The sequence below is a fragment of the Equus asinus genome, chromosome 8 (assembly GCF_041296235.1).
Source record: "Equus asinus isolate D_3611 breed Donkey chromosome 8, EquAss-T2T_v2, whole genome shotgun sequence".
Taxonomy (NCBI): Eukaryota; Metazoa; Chordata; class Mammalia; order Perissodactyla; family Equidae; genus Equus; species Equus asinus.
The window spans coordinates 37,909,905-37,928,563 of record NC_091797.1 but is presented as its reverse complement, the minus strand read 5'-3'; the positions used below and the strand labels follow the sequence as shown (position 1 = coordinate 37,928,563).

General features: G+C 43.9%; 1 protein-coding gene across 8 annotated transcripts; it reads left to right on the top strand.

The window, feature by feature from the left end:
- The first annotated feature begins 2,831 nt into the window (after window positions 1-2,831).
- Window positions 2,832-17,715, top strand: LOC106823143 (zinc finger protein with KRAB and SCAN domains 4-like). 8 transcript variants are annotated; one of them, XM_070515422.1, is made up of 6 exons: window positions 2,832-2,952; window positions 10,159-10,643; window positions 12,022-12,169; window positions 13,571-13,653; window positions 14,865-14,985; window positions 15,982-17,715. In XM_070515422.1, the coding sequence occupies exons 2-6, from the start codon at window positions 10,221-10,223 to the stop codon at window positions 16,842-16,844; spliced, it is 1,638 nt and encodes a 545-aa protein (XP_070371523.1). In that variant the 5' UTR covers window positions 2,832-2,952; window positions 10,159-10,220; the 3' UTR covers window positions 16,845-17,715. The 8 variants fall into 8 exon arrangements, with proteins under 8 accessions (XP_070371523.1, XP_070371528.1, XP_070371526.1 ...); XM_070515423.1 differs by having other exon boundaries at window positions 2,901-2,963; XM_044776180.2 differs by lacking the exon at window positions 2,832-2,952 and adding an exon at window positions 2,966-3,331.
- Window positions 17,716-18,659: the final 944 nt, after the last annotated feature.

The window sequence follows — 18,659 nt, the reverse complement described above, 5'->3', positions numbered from 1 at the left end:
AATAATGGAAGGAAGTATCAAAGAGTAGGAGTTAGAGCACCGGCTAAACCACAGCTGTTGCAAAAGATAAAAGCACAGAGAGACTATGGGAGAAGTCTGGCCTCTCTCCTCTTGCCCTCCAGTATTCTTCCTGTGACTCCTACCGGCCAAGCCTATCCAGAAACCAGAGCGCAAAGAAGTCTGAGAAATGTTCTCTGAGATACAGAGGAGGGCAGAGGAAGGTGAAGAATGAATGTGAGAGCAAATAGGCAAATGATTGGCCCAGCATGTCCATCATAACCTGACCAAAGGCATACATTGATTACCCCCTCCAAACTTTCTCTACCCAATAATCTTCCATTTCTCAGTTAATGGTAAGTTCATCCTTGCAATTAGTCTAACCTTGAAATCATCTTTGAATTCTCTTTTTCTTTCACATCTCATATCCAATTTGTCAGGAAATCGTGCTGTTTTTAACTTCAGAATATATCTGGAATTCTTACTGCCTTCATAACTACCACCCTGGACTGAGAGAGTATCATCTCTCTCCCTTGGGTACCACAATAGCCTTCCAAGTGGTCTCCCTGCTTCTGTCCTTGCTACCTGACAGGATGTTCTCAACACAGTAGCCAGAGTAAGCATTTGAGTCAGAATGTCACTCTCTTCCTTGAAACTCTTCCAAGGCTCCCCATTTCACTTAGAAGCTAAAGTCCTTGCAATGACCTACTTGAGACAGTCTGAGCTCTGTTGTCTTCCTAACCTTATTGCTTATATTCTCCTTGCTCACTCTCCCTCAGCCACCCTGGCTTCCTTGCTGTTTCCTCCACCAGGCACACTCTTTAGATTTGCACAGGGCTAACTCCTTCATCTCCTTCAGATCTTGGCTAAAATATCATCTCCTCAGTGTGACTTGCATTGACTTTCCTATTTGATACTTTAGCTGGCCCCTTCCTATACCAGGACTTCTGATCTCTCTAACTTGATTTTACTTTCTTCTTCTTTTTTTTAAATCCTAGTGCTCATCAACTTCCATTCTACTTTATGTATTTATTTCGCTTAATTTTTTTTTTTTTTTTTTGGTCACTCCCCACTGGAACAATAGATCTATGAGGGCAGGGATCTTTGCCCTTTTTTTTTTGGCCACTGTTGTATCTTGAGCACCTAAAACTGTCTAGCTCAGAATAGTCACTCAGAGAACACTCTAGTTTATGTACAAGAGGTCCCACAAGGTAAATACTTGGAAGCTGCTGGGCAAGTGTGCATATCATTTTCAACTTTACTATATATTTCAAAATTGCTTCTTAAGATAAGTGCACCCATTTATACTCCAATCAACTGTGTAGGAGAGTTCCAAATTTTTGACAAATGTTATTGCTGAGGCGTGGGTATGAAATGGTTTAAAAGTGGCCTTTCCTTAATTGCTAATGATTAAGTGCATTTGCTTATGTTTATTAGTCATTCAAGATTCCTCCTCTGTGAATTGCCTGTCATTTGTCATATTTGGTTGCTGGATTTTTTTTTCTTATTTATTTATAGATGTTCATTATACATTTATTGTACTGGTCCTTTGTTGATTATACATGTTGCAAATATCTTCTCCCAGTCTTTTACTTGTCTTTTCCACTAGTTTCTGGTGTATTTTTAGATAGTTTTAATTTTTAATGAGGACAAGTTTATTTATTTTTTCCTTCATAGTTTGTATATTTTAAAAACAAATCCTGCTTTACTTGAGGTCATAAAGAAATGATCCTAAATTTTCTTTTAAAAGTGTTAAAAGTTTGTTTTTGAGTTTTAAGTTATTAATCTTACTGGAATTGATTTTAGTGCATGTGTTAAGTAGGAACTCAAATTTTATTTTATTTTTCCTTTTGGATATCCAAATACCACAGTACTATTTGTCAGTAGCCCCTTCTTTCCCCATTGACTTGTAGTGCCACATCTGTAATACATCAAACTTCCACACATGCATGTTTGTTTCTCAGCCCTCAATTCTTTTCCATTGGTCTATTTGTCCATAATTGTGCCAATACCACACTTTCTTAAGTACTAGACATTTATAATAAATCCTTTTATCAGGTAGAGAAAGTTTCTGCATCTCCATTTGCTCAAAAATCTCCTTGGATCTTCTTCACTCTTTCATCATTCCACATGAATTTAGAATCAACTAATTAAGTTCCATGGAACACATTCTTGAGATTTTCGTTGAATTGAATACTAATTTAAGAAAGAACATCTTTATGATACTGAGTTCTCGTATACACAAACATGGTATATATCTCCATTTTCTAGCCTTCATAAATAAAAGTTTACACTATTTCCATTAAGGTATCTTATGTCTTTCTTCGCTCCTGTAATCGCTATCTTTTAAAAATTACATCTTATAACTTGTGCTGGTAATGGGAAATCCAACTATGAATACGAATTTTAAAAAATTCTATAACCTGGCTAAACTCTCTTATTAATCATTGTAATTTGAGTATTAGATTATCTTGGACTTTCTATGTAAATAATTCAGCATGCTCCTTAAAACAATTACGTATTTATAATTCGTGTTTTAATTAGGTAATACAATCAGCTCTAAAATTAAAAATATATTTAAAACATATAGAATAACACTCTTTCTCTCACCTTTATTGTCCTTTTCACTGAGTTTCTAACCATTCACTCTCACAGGTAACCACTATTATTAATTTTCTTATGTATTTTTCCAGTCTCTGATTACACAAGAAAATACGTTAAATTCTTTTTACTTTCTTCTACTCGCAAACATAGACAGAGATCTGCTCTTTGGGTTTCTCCCTTTGTTACAGCCAGAACAGTCTTTTCTAAAAGCCCCTTTAACAGCCAGAGGGGAGGGGAGGTGACAGGGCGGGGAGCGGGTGAACGACAGAGTGTCTGTCGGGAGGTGGCTAGAGAGGCCCGGAAGTGGCCTCCGTGCCCCGCCCCCGGGTGGTCGGCTAGTTGGGACACTTGGTGAGTGTGGGGTGAGTGCTGCCCGCCCGACGGGCGCCAACGTCCCGGTGCGGGGGTGGGCTGTCCTGCGTTGTTTTGTCTCGAGCAGGGGTGTGTGGCGGGACTTTGGGGGTGGAGAGAAGCCCCTCCCTCCCTCGTCCCCTGCAGCCTCGTCTCCCGAGGAGGGCGACCCCTGGCAAAGGCCGTGGGGGACCGAAGGGCTCTCTGTTGCGGTGCCAGGGGTCCCCGCGTAGGGCCCACGGGTGCCCCTTGTCTAGGGCCGTTTCTGGGTGTCGGGGTCGGTGCCCCAGGGCGTTTAGAGACTGGGATTCTTGGGTCACACTCACAGACAAGCCTTGGAAATGGGAGCCGTTACATTTTTGCTCCGCCTGGAGGCAAGGTCAGTACCAACGTCTTTAAATTACTCCGTGGTACTGGACAGGAACCTGGACTCTGGAGTGGGATTGCCTGGTTCGATTCCTGCCTCTGCCACTAATAGGCTGTGTGACTTTTGGCTATGACTTTTGGCTAGTCCTTTAGCCTCCGTTCCTCGTTTTACTGCTTTGTAAAATAGAGATAATGATGTCACCTAACTTGCTGGGTTGTTGTGAGGATTAAATGACTTAAAATGTGTAGGGCCCTTAAAATAGTACGAGGCACAGAGTAAGCACGATTTCAAGATTTGCTATTATTATTACTATTATTATTTCTAATTATGACGGCATATTATCTTTAGTGAATGGTCTTGGTGACTGGCTTTCCTACTGCTTCTTTAAATTTTAGTGTCATTCATCAGTTCTTTTTGTAATGGATGATTTCTATATTTTAGGAGGGAAAAAAGATAATCTGAATAAGAGCCTATCCCAGAGCAAAGAGCCAAATGGGTCTTGTTGTGTTGTGTATTGTGTGTTGTGATGCTCAGACTCCCCAAAGCTTTAAGACTTGGGAATGCCTTTCCCTTGGCTGCCTGGATTCCCAAGGAGCAAGAAAGGTCTTAACAGTGAAGAAGGACTGGAACCCCTGGTGTTAGCAGAAATCGTGGGTCCTGCTCAGTGCTGGGAGATCTGCCAGTGTTTTGAGCGTCCTAAGTCCCAGCCTGAGTGGGGATCAGATATATATGTTTCTATATGTGACTTCCATGTTTCTATACATAACTATAATATTGGAAACTGAATTCACACTAACACCCTTAATTCCAATCCAACCTTACAAGGTTAACACTAGATTTCTCTTTTCTGTATTTGTAGCTCTCTTCTCCGATAATGAGAAACTTTACTCATTATCTTTGATATATTTACCTATTTGATCAACACTACCTGTTTGTAACCAATCTCCTAATCCAGTGCCTTCTCACTGTGCTCAGTTGGGCTCAGACCCCAAATAGGAGAGGGGTGAAACTTGCTTGGGGAATGTGGGATAGAAGTGGTAATGTATCAGGGTTAATTTTCCTGCATGGACACCCTCTTCACTCCGCTTGGGCTCTAAACTCATTCTGGGCTGGGCTGTGGCCCTCTCTCACCTCCCTTGACCCCACCTAAATGCTTTTAGACTGTACTATTCTGGAAGGAAGGAAGGTAGGATTTTGTTTAATTTTTACAGTTGGGGGGATTTCAAACAAATATAAGTGTAGAGAGAATATTACAGTGAACCCCAATGTGCCCGTCAGTCAGCTTCAATAACCATCATCTTTGGGTCATTTTCTTTCTTCTTCTTTCCCTTCCCTTCTCCTGCCCTCTTCCTTTTTCCCTCCTCCCTCCCTTCCTTCACCATCCCCATCCCCCCCTTTCTAGTATTAAAGCAAATTCAAGCTATTGTATTAGTTCACCCACAAGTACTTCAGTGTTAATTCTAACAAATAAGGACTTTTATCTTTTTTTTTTTTTAGTGAGGAAGATTGGCCCTGAGCTAGCCTTTGTTGCCAATCTTCCTCCTTTTTTTTCTTCTTCTTCTCCAAAGCCCCAGTACATAGTTGTATATCCTAATTGTAGGTCCTTCTAGTTGTATGTGGGATGCTGCCACAGCATGGCTTGATGAGCGGTGCATAGGTCCACACGCAGGATGTGAACCAGCAAACCCTGGGCCACCGAAGCGAAGCACACAAACTTGACCACCCAGCCACGGGGCCCACCCCAGGACTTTTATCTTAATGTAACCATAGTATCGTTATTACACTCAACAAATTTGACAGTAATTTCTTAATATCGTGGTGTTCAAATTTTCCCCATTGTCTCAAATATGTCTTTTTATAGCTGTTTTTTCTGTTAGGGTCCAAATACAGTCTACCATTTGCATTTGGTTGTTATGTCTATTCCATCTCTTTTAATCTGCGACAGTTCTCTTTCTCCCCCTCTCCTTTTTGTTTACTTAAATGCCATTTATTTGTTGAAGAACTCGGGTCTTCTGTACTACAAAATGTTTCACATTCTGGATTTGGCTGATTGCTTCTTTTTAGTATCTTTAACTCATTAGTTCTCAAACTCAGCTGCACATTGGAATCATCTAGAAAATTTTAAAAGTTACCAGTGCCTGTGTCCCACCCCCAGGGACTGATTTAGTTGATCCTGCTTTCAGCCCAGGTATCAGGAGGTTTTAAAAGTTTCCTAATGATTCTAGCATATAGTGAAGTTTGACAACCTTTAATTGAATTTGCTTCTGTATTTTACCTGTTCCCTGGTATTTGGATCTAGAGACTTGATTAGACTTAGGCTCACTTATTTTGGTGATATTCATTCACGGAACAGTGCCCCAGATCCCTTGTGGCAGCTGATTAGGAGGAAGTATTTTCTGGTACTTCTCATTTGTAACACCTGTGCTGAGGTCGCAGTTTCCTGAGTCCCATCCCTTCCCTGTCATCCTCTGAACTGTAGTGGATTGGAACAGAAACCCAGGAAGGCATACTCTTGGAAGTGTTTTCCTCTAGTCACCTCTGTCAGCCTCACGTTTTCTATCCCCTCCATTCCATTGAGTGAAGAGGGACGTACTGACACCTCAGCCCAGTCAAATAAGTTTGCAGTCACTTAGGGTTTCAGATCTATTTCTGTCTAGTTCAGAGGAATCTCAGGGCTCCCCTCCCTTTTAGGGCTGGCCCAGGTGCCATGGCAGCTGGGAATGGCTAATAACAGAGAGGGCGTAACCTGTGAGGGATGGTGTATGTGTGGGCCTCCATACCTTACCTTCTCCCTTTCTCCCTTTCCTGGACCTACCCAACTCATGGTGGGGGGCGGGAGGATGGAGGGAGAATTTTCTTTCCTGTCTTTGCTAAAGTGGGAGGGGACCAAGCTATAATCCCATCCTCTAAATTTTATTCAATAAATACTTTCCATGTGCCTGGCAGTGTTTTAAGGTCTTTACAAATATTAACAAATGTATAACAACTCCATGAAGTAGGTTCTTTTATTATCTCCCTTTTAAAGTTAGGGGAACTGAGGCACTGAGTAGTTAATAAGTAACATGCGCAAGGTCACACAGCAAGTAAGTGGCAGAGCTGGGATTTGAGTCCAGGCTGTCTTGTTCCAGTGCCCGTCTTCTAACTACAGTGAATGGTAGCTTACCCAGCCTGGTTCTGGCATGGATTATGGTTAGCGCCAGCTCTGCTTGGAGGCACCTGAGGCAGCCTCTGAATCCCCATTTGTCCCCTATCTCTGCAGCCTTCCAACATCTGAGATTTCACAGTGAGGGAGAGGCAGGGCCTCCCTCTTTTCAGTATTTGTGGGAACCCCATGTACCTCCCCAGGGAAAGCTGCAGGGGACGTAGACCCCAGCCCCCATCTGCCCATCCTTCTGGGCCCCGTGCCCAACTCTGGGAAACTTAGGAGTCCCTGCGATGCCCACCTCTATTCCTTGGAGGCAGCTTTGCCCTTACTCACTTGCCAGGTGACTCCCTGCTGTGGTCCCTAAGTTCCCCATCAGCTTTTGGCACTAAGGCAGATTTTGTAATTCAGAACTTCACATTTTCACTCTTTACAGGAGGGGTTCTAGGCCAGGGGCCTTTTAGCTCCCAAGGTAAAATTTAGCACTGTCTGGAGATGTTTCTTGGTTGTCATGACTTGGGGAGAGGGAGGGTGTTGCCGCTGGCATCTAGTGGGTAGAGGCCAGGGGTGCTGCTGAACATCCTACTATTTACAGGACAACTCCCCCAGCCTCCCCTCGCATAGAATTAATCCCACCCAAAATGTCAACAGTGCTGGAGTGCTTTACAGAAATAACTGTTCACCCAGTGCTTTTGCGTTCATTCATCCTTTCACTTAAACAACCACCACAAACTTATTCTGTATTTACTATGTGTCAGGACCTGGGAAATACAAAAATGAGTAAGCTAAAGGCAGATCTCTTTTCAAGAAACTCACAGTCCAGCAGGGTAGGCAGATTTTTAAATAGAGAACAAGGATGCACAATTACTGTTGTTGGTTTTTTGTTTTGTTTTTTAGGAAGATTAGCCCTGAGCTAACATCTGCCACCAATCCTCCTCTTTTTGTGGAGGAAGATTGGCCCTGTGCTAACATCTGTGCCCATCTTCCTCTATTTTATATGTGGGACGCCTGCCACAGCGCAGTTTGATAAGCAGTGCGTGGGTCCGCGCCCAGGATCTGACCGGTGAACCCTGGGCTGCTGAAGCGGAGCGCACTACCTACTGTGCTACCAGGCCAGCCCCCTGTTGTTTTTAATATAAAGTTTACTAAGCACTCTTAGTGTGCTCTTTCCACAAGCTATCTTATTTATTTTGCAAGGAAGGCAGAAAGCGTCATCGGAGGAGACAGTTCATTCTGCCTAAGGGACGGGGGTGGTGACAGGCTGTACAGAGGAGGGGATATTTAAGCTGGGCTTCAGAGCTCAAGTGCTGTTTACCCTGCAGAGATGTGAAAGCATGAAAATAAATACTATATCAAGAGTATAGTGAACAGCCTGTCAGGGCAGCTGCTAACCTCTTGCAAAGTCAGGGAAACTTTGTGCCTATTAGAAAACATACCTCTGTGGAGTGGACACAGTCTGGGCCCAGGTTTGTGAGCCCTACCTGAGCTCCCACTGGTCCCCTTGGCTGGGCACGTTGAACAGTGCACAACCTGCAAGACCATAGGGGATGTTTCCAGGGTTTAGATCAGCAGTGGGCATGAGTAGAAATAGGTGCTTTATCTGGATGAGAATGGGAGCATTACTGGTTTGAGGCAGAGGAATGACTTGATGAGGTATATGTATTTTAGAAAGAGCTCTCTGGTGGCAGGCTGGAAGGTGGGGGAGGAAAGGAGGGGTTGAAAGCACTTAGTAGGCTAGACACAATAATGAGGGCCTGGGCCATGGCAATAGCAATGAGAATAGAGAAAAAGGAACAGATCTGCGAGACACTGAACAGGTAGAATAGACAGGACCAGGTGACCCAGTGTGGCAACTGAATGAGAAGAGCACGTCAAAGAAGATCCTGAGGAAGTCTGGCAGGTCGTGCTGTTGTTTCTAGAGAGTGCCGTACTGGGGAAGGAGTAGATTGCGGGGAAGAAGATCAGCTTGGTTTGGGACATATTGAATTGGCTTTGTTTGCAAGATTTCCAGATAGGACTGTCTGGGAGGCAGCTCAGGATGGGGATCAGGAGTCTTCAGCCTTGAAATGAGAGTTAAAATCTTGCAAGTGATTAAAGACAGTTCTGGGGAAGATGTAACGAGAGAAAAGAAATACTCAAGAACAGAACTCCAGGGCCCACTCATACTTAAAAAGAGAAAGGCCAGTGAATTATACTATTAGCTGACATTTATACAGTACTTGCCACAAGCCAGGCGCTGTTGTAAGAACTTTATGCACAAACTTACTTAATGCTCACAATATCCCTGTGTACAATTACTATCCCTACTACGGAACGGGAAAGAGGCACAGAAATACTGAGTAATTTACCAAGGTCACCCAACGAGTAAGTCGTAAAGCCACGCTAATGAACCCAGGCGAGAGTCTGCACCTAAACAGACTGTGAATGGAAGCTGGAAAGAAACAGGATGGAGGAAAGCAGGAGAGGAAGGGGTCCCTGGATTCAGGGACAAGATAGTTTCTGGAAGCGGACAGGAGCATCTGCTGCCTGAGAAGAAGCCATGGAAAATGGAAACTGGGGGAAGCGTCTCTGGTTACTCTGCAGGAGTGATCTCAGCGGTCATCGCTGGCAGCTGCTGCTCACAGTGTGTTGTGGGATAGTGGGAGCTGGGGACCAGAGTGGGGGTCCGGAGGCTTCCTTTCAGGAAGTTTGACCTTGAAGAGGAGGAAAAGGAGTGGCAGATTGAGGGGGTGGCAAGGACCAGGGGCAGCCACCGCTTTCTCCAGGGCAAGGGCTTGGTGATATTTTCTGCTTCTTTGATGTTTCTGAGAGAAACTGAAGGTCCCCTCTAGCGCAGAGCTCAGAGGCATCTAGGGAAGCCCTACTTTCAGCTGAATTTGAGTGTTACTTTTATGCCAGTTGTTTGGGCAAACTTCACAACAGAGAGAGTTGGGAGCCTCACCAGCAGGTGCCCAGGGTTTAAAAATTCCGTCGTATGTCTTTTGACCTGCAGTGCTTTGATGGCAGATAAGGACCTGGTATTTATTCCCTATTGCTGTATAACAGTTTACCATAAATTTATCAGCTTAAAACAACCTGTTTATTATTTCCCAGTTCCAGATGTCAGAAGACCAGGCAGGCTCAGCTGAGTTCTGTGCTTAGGGTCTTCCAAGGGCAAAGTGAAGGTGTTAGAGCTGAGCTCTCATCTGAAGGCTCTGGGGAGGAACCCACTGACAAGCTCACTGAGGTTGGTGGTAGGACTCAATTCTGTGGTCAGTCGGCTGTGCTACCTCAACATATTCAAAGTCCTCAGGATTAGGGCAGCAGTCTTTGGGGTCATTTTAGAATTCAGCCAACCACAGACTTGGTTTGTAATGGGCCAATCACCAGGAGGGACGTCAGAGAGCGTCTAGGAAGTGGCCCAGGTCGGCACCAAAGTTCAGCCCAGCCAGTGTCAATTTTTCTCCAGATTAGTCTGGAGATCTAGGGGTGAGGTTGGGGGGCCAGAGGCGGTGTCCAGGCCTACCCCCAGGATATCCTTTGGGGAGCTTATTGTGGGATTAAGGTTTGGGGTGGTGCCAAGAATGGAGCTGCAGACGCACTTGAATATGGGGAAGAAATCTTCACGCCTGCTCCCCAGGGATGTCCTCGGGCTGCTGGGCATGAGAGGAGGGGACTGCTTCAATTTTACTGGTTAATAGTGATTTCCTACTTCCAGGAATCTTCCGCAGAAATACAGCTCCCAGCTAGAGTGAGGCCTGAATACCGCCTTGGCCCACGATGGCCAGAGAATCGAAGGAAAGCGCAGCCCTGGACGCCCAATCTGCAGAGGACCAGATGGGGCTTCTGGTCATAAAGGTGGAGGAGGAAGACGCCTCTGCCTTTGCGGAGGAGGCCAGAGTGAGGAGCAGCCTGGTTCAGGGCTCGGAGCACTCCCGCCAGCGCTTCCGGGGCTTCCGCTACCCCGAGGCTGAGGGGCCCCGCGAGGCGCTGAGCCGGCTCCGGGAGCTCTGCCGACTGTGGCTGCGGCCCGAGATGCACAGCAAGGAGCAGATCTTGGAGCTGCTGGTGCTGGAGCAGTTCCTGACCATCCTGCCGGGGGACCTCCAGACCTGGGTGCGGGAGCAGCATCCCGAGAGCGGGGAGGAGGTGGTGGTGCTGTTGGAGTATTTGGAGAGGCAGCTGGATGAGCCGATGTCGCAGGTAGAGAGAACAGGTTTAGTATCTGAGAGGTGTGGTCTGTTTCTTGCTGAAATCTCAAGATCCAAGCGAGAGGCATTTCTTTAAGCTCCAGAAATTCTCAATCTCTTTTTGTACCATGATCCTTTTTGGCAATACGGTGAAGTCCCTGGACCCCTTCTCATAATAATATTTTGAAATACATAAAGGAAAATATAAAGAATTATAAAAGTACTCAATTATATTGAAATATGGTTAGCAAAGTATTAAATTTGTGTTAAAATTATATATATGCTTTTTTATTGATGAACTAAATAATAAGACCTAGGGACAGACCTAGTAACTAGTAATTTCAAAGTTGTTATAAGCATGAATGATGTTGACAGTATTTGCCTGGTTGTAATGTGATGTGAAAACATCTTCAACTTCTATTGGTGACGAAGTCCTGGGTATGCTATACCACATTGGTTTGTTGCTTCCTTTCATAACTGAAGGGAATGCTCAGTTTCTCTTAGAGCCTAGTAAATAAAAGTAGTTTTTTCCTATCCAAGTTTGTGGACCATTTGGGAGGGAGTCCATGGACCATAGGTTAAAAACCTCTGGTAGAAAATTGGTTGATTTTTACTTGCATCTTCTTGCCTGTTGTATGAGATTGTTTCCTGTTTGCATTGTGTGGTGCCCTTGTGCACATTCCTTCAGAGGACATATGGTCAGAGGCTTCTAAGTTATCACTAGGAGACCAAGGTTCTTGAATTGGATCTACCATGTCCAAGCCCTCTGTAACAGTGAAAACTCATTTCAAGTCTCTTAGCTTCAGGCTCTTCAATCTTTATGGAGGATGTGGGAAATTCTGAGCTGCACATGAGAAAGTAACTTGAAAACTATAATTTAACTATAAGTGTCTAGAAGGAAGCCTGCATTTAACAGGGACATACCATATGCAGGATCCTGTGTTAGGTGATTTCACATACTGTGATCTTATTTACTGGTCTGCCAAACCCTGTAGCTAGAAATTATTATCCTCATTTTTCAGTAAGAAAAGATATTAGTATTCTCTGAGAACTTAGTACCAATTCCCAGAGTTTTCATAAAAGCACAAATATATTTAATGAGGGAGCACAGAGTAATGCTTAAGAGCATAAGATCTGGAGTCCTTCTGCCTGAGCTCCCATCCTACCATTGCCACTTATTAGCCGAGTGACCTTGGGCAAGTTGCTTAAACTCTCTGTGGCTTAGTTTCCCCATCAGTGAAATGGGGGTAATAATGGTACCAACCTTAAGGTTGTTGTTGTCTATGTTAAATGAGTTAATATCTTTAGTGCTCATGGAAACAGTGCCAGGCACATAGAACGTGCAATAGAAGTGTTTGATGAATAAATGAAAATAAATGAATAACTTCTAGGTCCCAGGTGGTGACCAGGGGCAAGAACTGCTCTGTTGCGAGATGGCACTGTTGGCACCATCCCAGGGGTCACAAAGTAGCCAATTCCAGCCAATGAAAGCTCTGCTCAAGCATGAATCTCTGGGATCCCAGCCCTTACCAGACAGAGGTGAGGATTATCTTCTGGGCAGTATGAATTCTACAGGCTTCATCCACTTCCACTTAAAGGTCACCTAATCCATTGACAGTTACTTTATATGCCCATCACTGATTGAGTCTACTTTGAGACTGAGACTAAAAGGGAAATTTCAAACAATGGTGGAAAGCTTTCCTAACCAAACCTGGACATAGTAAATAAGATAAATAAATAAAATTTGGTTTGGAAAGCATTTGTTCTCCATTTATTTAACACATAATAATGGAGGCCTTCTACGTGGTAGCCAGTGTTGTTGGTGCTGGGGAGCTGTCAGTGAGACAGGAGTCCTTGCTGCAATGGAGCTTACATTCTAGTGGGGAAGATGGAAAATAAACACATTAATAATACAATTTCAGATAGCAGTAAGTGCCAAGAAGAAAATGAACAGAATCTGTAAAGCCAGTCAGAATATCCCACAGACTATAGGACTATTGCAAATTAAAGAGTATAAATCTTCTAAACCTTAGGTCTGTTATTAAAATAGCATGAAATTCACTCCATAGGACGCGGCTGTATATTCTGTGGTGTTTTCTCATGTGCCCTGAACATGTGTGTAGGGAAGACACACAACACCAGGACATGCCAACCAACACGCAGTCTTCACCTCTCAATAGAGGTTCCAGCCTAAACCAATTGTTTTGTGCCCCTTTTAAAGTTTGCCTTTTTTTTTTTTTTTAAAGATTTTATTTTTCCTTTTTCTCCCTAACGCACCCCGGTACATAGTTGCATATTTTTAGTTGTGGGTCCTTCTAGTGGTGGCATGTGGGATGCCTCCTCAGCATGGCTTGATGAGCAGTACCATGTCTGCACCCAGGATCTGAACCGGCGAAACCCTGGGCCACCGAAGTGGAGCGCGCTTAACCACTCGGCCACGGGGCCGGCCTCTAAAGTTTGCCTTTTATAAGGAAACCTGAGGTTCTTTTTACTCTTCTCTCTCTTTGATCTGAGCAAGTTCTGTACAACCAGATGTCCATTTCTCCCTTTCTGGGCCCAGCCTTGTCTGACTCTAATTAGTTTCCCAAAACCAAAGCAGAAAGCCCCCAACAGCCACTAAAGACATTTTAACCAAAATCTTATTTTTCTCTCCCTCCCTAGTAAAGTTCAAAGGATCTTTAGATGGAAAGCTTGCTTTGTGTTGCTTTCATTAAACCATTTTTACCAAGGATCCTGCTTTTCTGTGTAGTTTGTGTATATCTACAGAGCACACCAGATCTATTTAGGCCCTAGGATTGGAGCTGGTAGGGATCAGGCATTTCTGGAAAGGAAAACACTGTATAAACTTCTCAGCAGGAATGTATTGACCCAGTTTTTGGACTTGGATTCCACAGGGCAGTGAGGCCGAATGCCAGGGTAGATCTCATCTTTCCTTCTTAGCTCTCCAGGTTCCTGGGCTTGCCGCAGGAGGGCGCTGCAGAGAAAACACGGTGGGAGCTGCCAGGCTCTCCCCAGAGTCCCAGGTGAGCTGGAGCGCCTCTCCCTCCCACAATGTCCTGTACTACTGTGGTGCTTCCCATGAAGGTCCCTCCCTCCCCACTCCCCCTCTATCTCCATCCTCGATCCTCCACCCAAATCCTGGGTGAATTTTGAATTTTCTCATTTATGCCAAGGTTGTTTATCATTGTGTAACTTCTTTTTGGTGCCCAGTTAAGAGCCTTTTTTTTTTTCCCCCAAAAGTACGTATAATGAAATTAAATGAAAAAGTAAAATTTACTCATGCAGATGATTAATATCTTCTAAATGCTTTGTATTATAGTCCATTATTAAGTAAATAACAGCATGATGGTGACTTTACGTTTATAATGTGACATACGAAAAGATGACTTTCATAAGCAAGAGAAACCACTCAGTGATAGATAGCTACTCTGCTGCCAGAGCCTTTTCCTATTTTATTACTAGCTTGGGGGCTGTCTGCTTCCCAGATCTTCCCTCCTCCACCACTTTGGTCAGCCCCTTCTTCAACAGGATTTTCTTCTTCAGTAAGGGCAATTCAGAAAATGCAAACTGAAGCTTTTGTTGTGATCGTGGTTTTGTTTTGTTTTTCTAAAGTTTTTAAAAATTGTCCTGTGGATAGGAATATAAACATGTGACCTCTGCCCTCAGGAACTTTTAAATGTGAGGGAACAGATGAGGCAAGTCCTTTTATCTAAACTTATACGATTTGAACAGTCTTTACTTACACTGGATTTTAATTTCCTACCCAGTTCTTCATGTCCTTGAAGATCTCAGTGTTTGAGTCTCTGTAGTGTCCATTTTCATCCCCGATTTTTCTCACTTCATACCTAGATTTCATTGTCATTAGTGTAAATGAACCCTTATCACTACTATGCCGGAAAATCACACCACAAATCTTTTGGAAGGTTTTGATTGGGCTCCATTTCTTTCACTGTGTTGGCCTTTATTTTCCAAATCTTTTCTTTCTATTCTGGTGTCTAAATATTTATATGAAGATACTTATTGTAATGTGTTTAACATTTTTTCCATGGTTATTTCGTTGTTACAGATGACACTTAAGACTGGGTTAAGTAGGAATAAGGGTGCCACACTTGCTGTTTTTCACAGAGCCCCTTTAAGGGGGTGTTCTGGCATTGCATGTCCCCCTCACTGTAGTCCCCAGCTTTAGGAGTGATCCTGAGCAAGTGGAACTAGGTGGGGTTACCTGTCGTTCTAGGGGCTGCTGAAAATGGAAGATGTGGCCCTGACCCTCACTCCTGGGTGGACCCAGCTGGATTCACCTCAGGTGAACTTCTTCAGAGATGAAAGGCAGAACTGTGGTGGCCTGATCTCCCTGGGTAAGACTGATGGGCACTGATTTCTCATCAGATTTCTTGGCTTCCTTTGAGTATGAGAACCTCCTGGGTTGTTAGTAGCTGTTTGAATTATGTTTGGATTCAGAACCACCACTTCTGAACCCCAGCTCCTAACCAGCTGTGTGACTAGCTCCTTAATCCTGACCTTGCTTTCTTCTCTGCCCTGCCAGTGTCCTAGTCAGGATACATGGGAGGAAGCAGAGACCATCCCTAGTACAGGTCCAGCTCATAGTAGATGCTCAGCACATGTTGATTTCTTCCGCTTCCCTTCCTGTTGCTAGCCATCACAGAGGAGGAGACCTGAGGGGTCCCTTCAGGAAAAGGGCCATGGGAACACAGATGTGAGAGCTAGCAGTGACCTAGAGATTGACTATGGAGCCTGACCTTAGAGATGAGGGTGCCTGACAAGACTGCCTGACTTGTCTGAGTTCACATAGATCATTGGTGGCACAGTGGGGGCTCCAACTCAGATCTCCTAGTGCTGAAGCCAGTTCTGTTTGGGAACCCTACCTCTACGTGGAATAAGAGCAGAGATGACTGCCCTTATTGATTAGTGATCAATTTCTGAGTCCCCACTTTCCATGTTTCTTACAGAATGCTTCAGAAGTCCTTTCACTTGCTTTGTTTACTGCCACCTTCTGCTCAGCCCTTAGTATCTAATCCTAGATGCATGGCCCTGCTTTACTATCCTTAGAACTTGGAGCCTCTCTGTGTGTCCCCAGCACAGTCCTCAGTCATCACCACCTTCCCTCCATTCCCAGTTTGTACCCGTCTTCCAGTGGCCCCATTCTCATTCTCAGGTCTCCCTCCTCCCCAGCACCCCTGTTCTCCCTCTTTATTTCCATCCTTATTCTTGCACCTCACTCTTCACCCATGGCCTATATAGACCTCTGTAATTCTTGCCTCCCTGGGACTCATCACAGAGCTTTCCTCCTTGGCAGAGCATAATTGACAGTTGCTGGCCATTTGTTATTTCAGGTGGTGAAACACAGACTAAGATCAGGGACTTGCCTCCACAAGAGGAACATCCAGAACAGGAGCCTGGGGAAATACCGTGCCACCTGGGTGAAGCCCTTGGCCAGATTTCTACATGTGAAGCAGCTGGTGAACAGGAGGGCAGGTTACAAAGAAAGCAGAAAAATGCCGCTGGGAGGAGACGGCACATTTGTCACGAATGTGGAAAGAGTTTTGCTCAGAGTTCAGGCCTGAGTAAGCACAGGAGAATCCACACTGGGGAGAAACCCTATGAATGTGAGGAGTGTGGCAAAGCCTTCATCGGGAGCTCTGCCCTTGTCATTCATCAGAGGGTCCACACTGGTGAGAAGCCATATGAGTGTGAAGAATGTGGCAAGGCCTTCAGTCACAGCTCAGACCTTATCAAACACCAGAGAACTCACACTGGGGAGAAGCCCTACGAGTGTGATGACTGTGGGAAGACTTTCAGCCAGAGCTGCAGCCTCCTTGAACACCACAGAATCCACACCGGGGAGAAGCCGTACCAGTGCAACATGTGCGGCAAGGCCTTTAGGCGGAATTCACATCTCCTGAGACACCAGAGGATCCATGGGGATAACAACGTTCAGGATCCTGACCATGGAGAGAGCTGGGAGAGTCAGGCTAGGATGGAAAGCCAGGAGGGACATATTGAGGCTCCCGTGTCTTATAAATGTAATGAGTGTGAGAGAAGTTTTACTCAGAATACAGGCCTTATGGAACATCAAAAAATCCACACTGGTGAGAAACCCTATCAGTGTGATGCATGTGGAAAAGGCTTCACCCGAACTTCGTACCTTGTTCAACATCAGAGAAGTCACATTGGGAAAAAAATTCTGTCACAATGACTCATTGTCTTAACATGCCAAAGTTGGTGCTTGTTCCTACTGCACTGAAGCCACCCTGGAGCCCTTCTGACTGCAGAAATTGTGGGCTGGGGCTTAATTTACCACTGCACGTCATCGGGTATTTGTTAGAAAAGATAGAGTCTGGCTGAGAGGAAGTATCTTCTATTCTAGAAGGTGACTGAAAAAACCATATTTGATAGGAGGCTATGGGAGAATTGTCTGGAAGACATAGGACCTGAAATGGTTTGTTCTCACCTATTGGACTTAAAAGGGCTTCCAGCCTGGCTCCTCACTCTCAGCCAGCACATTTTGATGTTTCCTGGGTGGAAGGCTGTGATTTGGGGACTGCTGCTCTGACTGTTCGTTTTGCTATAATGAATCCTCCATGGTTGGTCAGATTCGTGAAGTCTTACGCTCCCCACTGTGCCTTGTACACAGGTGCTAATAAACATTTATTAAATGTACCAGTGAGATTACCTGTATAATTCTGAAAGTCTGATGTCGTCTAGATTTCTGAGGAATTTCTCACCAAAACCATTTGTGCTTGTGTCTAATTCTGAGGTTCTAGATTCTGAGTTCATGTAGTGCATTTTTGCCAAGCACATAGGATTGGCAGAGAAGGGTTGAGGGTTGGGTTACTGTGATGGAGAGAATCCAGATTTCTTTACCAGACTAGGAATTCTAGTGTGAATGCCTTAAACAGCTTCTTTATCATTAAATCGTTGTGAATATGTGCCAATCATGAAATTCCATTGTTTTGTTACTGTTTCCCTGATATTAATTTTCTCACTCTTTAGGGAGAAAATGTTCCTATTCAGGCAGCGTGAAAATCAGTTACCAAGTCAGAATAAAATAATAAAGTCTCTAATGCTCAGCATCTTGGTTCTCACCTTTTAGTTCTCTTGGGCCTAACCAAATGCTCTCTAAAATAGCTACAGATACTCTCTTGCCCACAAACTCTCCCCACGCCCAAGTGTATAGTAGACTGTGCATCAAGTCTTATGCCTCCTAAGCTCAAACGTGCTGCAGTCAGTGGATTCACACCAAATATTTTAAACAAATAGCACTTACAGTTTCAAAACTCCATTATTGGTGTGTGACTGTCTTGCTCTTCTTATATATTGATTCCCAAACCAGCTGTGTGGTACCATTCCGTCCATTATTCATGGTGAGAATTTTAACCATTAAGTTAACTCCTCAAGCTATCTACTTTTCTTTAAACACACCTTGTAGACCATCTTTTTCTTCTTCATGATAGTCAAAATTGCAGTCTTGAATTTGCGAGAAATTTTTTTCTAGTTAGCATTATAACAAAGAATTTATTACGTATATTTTAAATGGAGTTGCCTCTGCAAAAGCATTTCAAGATGACCATTTTCCTAAAAATTTTTTTGTTAGTGTATCACTTCTCTTTATTATAGAAATATGCTTTTTTTTTGCATCTGCTCACACTTCTCCCTTGGTTTCTGGCACCAGCAGTCTCTTCCCTATTTACAATATTTCATTCTAAGACTCTGGAATTCATATATAGCAAGGTTTTCTGGTCACCCTTCACAATTAATGGTTTCTCCATTGTGATATATTTCCTGCTTATTTAAAATCCTTTGCAGATCTATCCAAGTCCCCGTTTTTATGTCACTTTCCAAGGCTTGTACTTCAAAGGTTTCAGGGATCTAGGGGACAGAAATCTAACAAATCCTAATGTGAGTTATTTGTATTACAGTCATAAACTATATGGTTATTTATTTCGTTTGAATTCTTAAACCCATAAAAATGCATTACATGCTTTCCAAACATCCTGAACATACTTGTATT